This window comes from Sturnira hondurensis, unplaced genomic scaffold (assembly GCF_014824575.4).
Source record: "Sturnira hondurensis isolate 20B ecotype Veracruz unplaced genomic scaffold, ASM1482457v3 Scaffold0007865, whole genome shotgun sequence".
NCBI lineage: Eukaryota > Metazoa > Chordata > Mammalia > Chiroptera > Phyllostomidae > Sturnira > Sturnira hondurensis.
The window spans coordinates 776,977-782,550 of NW_028080496.1; the positions used below are offsets into that span (position 1 = coordinate 776,977).

General features: G+C 68.7%; 1 protein-coding gene across 1 annotated transcript; it reads left to right on the top strand.

Moving 5' to 3' along the window:
- Positions 1-390: 390 nt before the first annotated feature.
- ISL2 (ISL LIM homeobox 2) lies at positions 391-5,256 on the top strand. Its single transcript, XM_037053465.1, has 6 exons — positions 391-553; positions 1,293-1,482; positions 1,600-1,859; positions 3,221-3,504; positions 4,028-4,195; positions 4,612-5,256. The coding sequence occupies exons 1-6, from the start codon at positions 496-498 to the stop codon at positions 4,726-4,728; spliced, it is 1,077 nt and encodes a 358-aa protein (XP_036909360.1). The 5' UTR covers positions 391-495; the 3' UTR covers positions 4,729-5,256.
- Positions 5,257-5,574: the final 318 nt, after the last annotated feature.

The window sequence follows — 5,574 nt, forward strand, 5'->3', positions numbered from 1 at the left end:
CATTTATAGGCGAGGCCCCCTGCACTTCCCAGGTGCCCATCTCCGCACTCGGGCGCGCCCGCGAAGCCCCTCCGAAAGTCCAGCGGGCGGCGCGGGGCGGCGGACTCGGGGTCCAGCCCAGACGCCCGGCCCCAGCCCCGGAGGCTCCCAGCAGATTTCGGGGAGGGGGCTGCGCTCCATTGTTCACTCCGGCCAATCAGGTCGCCCCTCTCCCTGCAGCCAATCCCGCGCCGCCCGCGCCTCCCACCCGGGGCGCCCGCCCACCCGCCGCGGGTCCCCACCGCCGCCCCCCGCACCCCGGTTCTGGGGAGGCTGGTGACGCTGCAGGTCCCGCCCCCGCCCAGCTCGGCGACTGCGTGCTGACGTAATGCGGCGTGCGGGCCGGTGCGGTCGGTCCTGCGAGTCCGTGGGGCCGGAGTTAGTTAGCCAAGAGCCGGCGGGGCGCGAGACCCCCGTCCTCCGCGCGGCGCACTCCCGGCACACGCCTCCGTCTGCATGGTGGACATCCTTTTCCATTATCCCTTCCTGGGTGCTATGGGGGATCCTTGCAAGAGTAAGTGTCCTCTGGGCGTGGGGGTGGGAGGGTTTGCGCCGAACGTGCGGCATTTCTGCTGCAGGAGAATGTGCAGCGGATTCTACAAGTGGCTTCCGTGGCGCAGCGCACCGGGCGGCCGAGCGCCCGGCGGATGCGCGGCTCCTGCGGGGCGGCCGATCCGTCGGCATCCTGCTGGTTCCATGCCCAGTTAAATCCCCTTTCTCCGGCCTGCGAGGCTGGCCTCGGGCTGCGAAATCTGCTGCTGTTTTGCGCCAGGCGACTGGATGTGGTCCGGGGATGCGGGGCTCCGGTTGGCCCGCTGGTCTCTCGGTTCTTTCAAATAAGGACAGTTTCTCCACTTTGATCTGGGACATTTAAACCAAGAAATGCCATCGAGGATGCGGGCAGCCCGTGCGGAAGCCGGCGTGTGGTCCGGGCCGCGGGCGCCGCCGTCCCGCTCGGTGTGGACGCGGTGGGTCCGCAGAGCTTCCGCGTCAGTTTACTTTCTTCTCACCCACGGCATTAGCGTTTAGCAAAACGCAAAGCGATAAAACGATTGCATCCAAATGAATGTCATTAAATTGTTTTTGTTGGGAGGGGGTGGGGAGGGAAGGCTTTACAAATTGTTTGGTTCTGTTTTGTTTTTCGTTCCCAATTTTCCGGACCTTTAGAAAGTCCGCCTCCTTCTCCTTGCCGGGCGGGCCAGGGCGGCCGAGGCGGGTCTGCAGCCGGGCCTGACTCGAGCCCTTCCCGGCAGAGAAGCCAGGCACAGCCACGTGCGTCGGCTGCGGGAGTCAGATCCACGACCAGTTCATCCTGCGGGTGTCCCCCGACCTCGAGTGGCACGCCGCCTGCCTCAAGTGCGCCGAGTGCAGCCAGTACCTGGACGAGACATGCACGTGCTTCGTGAGAGACGGGAAAACCTACTGTAAACGGGACTACGTCAGGTGAGGCTTCGGGGACCCCGGGGACGCCGGGAACCGGCCCTCGGGACGGCGGCCCCCACCCGAGCGAGCGTGGCCCGGCGTCCCGGGGGCCGCTGACCGCCCGCCCCGCGCCCTCAGGCTGTTCGGCATCAAGTGCGCCAAGTGCCAGGTGGGCTTCAGCAGCAGCGACCTGGTGATGCGCGCGCGCGACAGCGTGTACCACATCGAGTGCTTCCGCTGCTCCGTGTGCAGCCGCCAGCTGCTGCCCGGCGACGAGTTCTCGCTGCGGGAGCACGAGCTGCTGTGCCGCGCGGACCACGGCCTCCTGCTGGAGCGCGCGGGAGCCGGCAGCCCGCGGAGCCCAGGCCCGCTGCCGGCGCGCGGCTTACATCTGCCAGGTGAGCCGCGTCCGCCCGAGGCCGTGTGCGGAGGTTGCGGCGCCGCGCCTGGACGGCGACCCGCGTGCGGTACTGGGTGGCTGCAGCGCTGCGCGTCAGGGACGCGGCTGGGTGTCCGTGCGGGGAGCCCGTCTGGGGACTCCCGCGAGCCCGGATGTGTGCAGGAGTGCGTGCGCGTGTGCGGAGGGGACCGTGGAGAACCGTGCTCTCCGTGGGGGCACCTGGGCCGCCGTGGTGGGAGCTGTAGCGGCGGCTGCCCGGAGGCGAAGGACGAGCGCGGGGCTGTGCTCAGCCGGCTGGGCGGCTCCGAAGACCAACCGCCCACCGCAGAGCGGTGTATGTTGTTGTCTGTGTTTTCAGGCCCAGTTTGACCTACAGCTTAGTGAAATGCTCGCCGGTGGGGAGGAGTGGGCTCCCAGGATACCCCCGCGCCCGCGGGAGATGCCATGGGGCCTGGTGGGGCCTGGGAGGGAGCCGGTCCCCGGCCGGCGGCGCCTGCGGGTGCGGTGTGGGCTGGCGCTGAGCCTCGCGTCTCTGCCCTCCTTTTCCCCTTCACACCGGCTCACTCGGGCTGGATGGGCCGTTTGTAAATATTCACCCGGAACTCCCTGGCGGGGAGGGGGGTGGAATACACAGAGTCAGCGCGGCAGGAGCCCGCGGCCGTGCAGGCCCCGTGCGGACGCGGCGTGCGTGACGCAGGATGGGGCCGGGGCCGGTGCGCCGCGGGCTCCGACCTCCCTTTTGCCTGTCGCGGGCCGCGGGCATCGGGGCCTACCCACCCGGGTGGAGAGAACCCAAGGCCGGGCGAGGGCAATGCTGTCGAAGGCTGGGCGGGAGCCCCGGAGCCTTGAGGGAGGAGCCGCGCCCAGACCGGGCGTCCGCGGCCGCGGCCCTGAACGGGGGGGTGGGGGGAGGCCTCTCGAGGGCCCCAGGGAGCGGCAGAGAAGCCCCCACATTAGAGCAGCACGGCGCAGGGGCTCCGCAGGACTCCCTCCCCGCCACATCCAGACCCCGGGGGCGCCTCCATCCCGATCCTGCGACACCCCGACTTCTTCTGGAGGGCGACCCCGGGCCCCTGTCCCCGGCCGTTCGGGCCCCCGCGGGCACCCGAAAGTCTAGTGCGTGCGGGAAGCTCGGCCCCCGGCGGCCACCTCCGCGCTCGGGGAGGTCGCTCCGCACTGCGGGTCGGGGACTCGGGAAGGGACAGCGCCTTCCGCGTGGAGCGAAGTGACAGCAAGGAAGGCCAACGACACAACGAAATCACAGAATAAAAGAGAAACGAAGCGGGGCGGAGGGCTCCGCGGGCTGGGCGCCGACAGGGCGGGCGGGGTCCTCGCTCACCGCGCGCCCCTTCCGCGCAGAGCCCGGGTCCGGCCGGCAGCCCGCGCTGCGCCCGCACGTGCACAAGCAGGCGGAGAAGACGACCCGCGTGCGGACGGTGCTCAACGAGAAGCAACTGCACACGCTGCGGACCTGCTACGCCGCCAACCCGCGGCCCGACGCGCTCATGAAGGAGCAGCTGGTGGAGATGACCGGCCTGAGTCCGCGGGTCATCCGCGTCTGGTTCCAGAACAAGCGTTGCAAGGACAAGAAGAAATCCATCCTCATGAAGCAGCTGCAGCAGCAGCAGCACAACGACAAGACGGTGAGGGACCGCGGCCGGGGCGGCGGGGCTGGGCCGGGGCGGGGGGCTGGGGTTGGTTCGGCTTTTGCGCGCCCCGGGCTGGACAGGCTCTGGAGAAACGGGGGAACGGAACTCCCGGGAGGGCTTCTGCCTGTGCCCTCAGCGAAGGGCTTTCTGTGGGGCTCAGGGCTCCCTAGTTGTTGAATCTCTGCTCGGGTCTCCTCACCCCCGCGGCCGACCTGAGTTGGGGTGGCTGGAGTCCCCCGAACCTGACGAGGATGTGGTCCCAGGCCTCGTGTTCCCTTGGCCTGTGGCTCCCGGCACAGAAGCCGGCCTGTGGTGGCGGATTTGCGGGCCCGGGATATCCTCGCTGGGGAAGGAGGCCTCCCCAACCGGGGTGCGGTCGCCGGCGCCCGCGCCTCCCCGAAAACCGCTTCAGGCTGCAAATTGCGAGCCGGTGCCGGGGGCCTCGGTCTCAAAGGTGACGGGGAAACTCGGGACCTAACCGGAGCGCGCCCCGCCCCTACTCCTGCTTGTCCCGAAGAGCCTGCAGGGACTGACTGGGACGCCGCTGGTGGCCGGCAGCCCCATCCGCCACGAGAGCGCCGTACAGGGCAGCGCGGTCGAGGTGCAGACGTACCAGCCGCCGTGGAAAACTCTCAGCGAGTTCGCGCTGCAGAGTGACCTGGACCAACCTGCCTTCCAGCAGCTGGTGAGGCCCCGGCCTGGGCGAGCGACCCCAGGACCCCAACCTGGATTTAGCGATTTAGCTTGGGCTGGGGTGGGGAGGGGCGGGGGTGGGGGCTTCCCGTGGGCGGCCTGCTGGCACCGCCGTAGGCAGTCGGGTGCTTGGTGAGCAAGGCAGGTTGGCAAGGCATGCGCACCCTGCACCCCAGAGCGTAATTCGCTCCAAACCAGATCTCCCTGGATTAACGCGCTCCCAGGAGGGAGGTCGAGGGATGAACCAGCTCGCAAACCCCGCCCTAATACCCCCGGGCGCGCTTAGGGCCCGGTCCGCCATCTCCCGAGGGCTCGCTCCCAGCCTGCGGCGCGTCCGTCCCCAAGGGGCATCCTACCCGGAGCCCAGGGCCCGGACGCGTCCTCACCACCCCTACCTGGTGCCCCCAGGTCTCCTTCTCTGAGTCTGGCTCCCTGGGCAACTCCTCTGGCAGCGACGTGACCTCCCTGTCCTCGCAGCTCCCCGACACGCCCAACAGCATGGTGCCGAGTCCGGTGGAGACGTGAGGGGACCCCCAGCCCGCGGACCGCGCATGCTCCCTGCATGAGACTCGCCCGCGCTCAGGCCTTGCCCGCCGACAGCTCTCGCCTTTGTAATTGTTATTATTGTTATTTAAAGAGAAAGGACAGAGAGAAGCGTCAAGAGGGCCTGGAGCGCCAGGACGCACCTGCTTTCACCAGGCTGGAGAACCCTGCTCGGAGGACTTGTGTGTTCTCAAAACCAGAATTTGGGATTTACTAGCGTTAACCGGGCCCTCGCCTCTCCCCGCGCCCGCGCCCCCGCGGCTCCCTCCGGGGCTCCAGCGGGGAGCGGGCGGGACAGCCGAGAGGAGCAGACCTCAATCCCCCAAAGCGCATGATTGCTGGAAAAAGTAGCAACAAGACTTACCTTGAGCAATGTTTAACTTATCAGTCGACGGAGGACAGAGCGCGTGAGCCTTTGAGGAACAGAACGTAAGTTATTGTTATTTATTGCAAGAACAGCCAGTTCATAGTGGGACGGATATTTTCATCTTAATAAAAAAAAGTGATAACCACCGGATGCGAGGCTGCTCCTGTGTGCGGCGGGCGCTGGCCTCGCGCCTCGCCTCGCGCCCCGCCGACGCCCCGCGTGTCCGCGCGAGGCCGCCCGGCAGGGATTGGGCGCCGCGCGGTGGGCGGCCCGGCGGGGATTGGACGCCGGGCGTAGCTGGACCCCGCGGGGATTGGACGGCGTGCGAAGGGCGGGGCTGCGTCCCTGCGCCGGGCGCGCGGTACTGAGCGCGCCAGGGCGAGGCGGCGCGCCCCCCTGCGGCCCCCCTCCCAGACAAGAAGCTGGTCCCGGGAGCGCGCGCAGCGGGCGGGGCCGCCCCG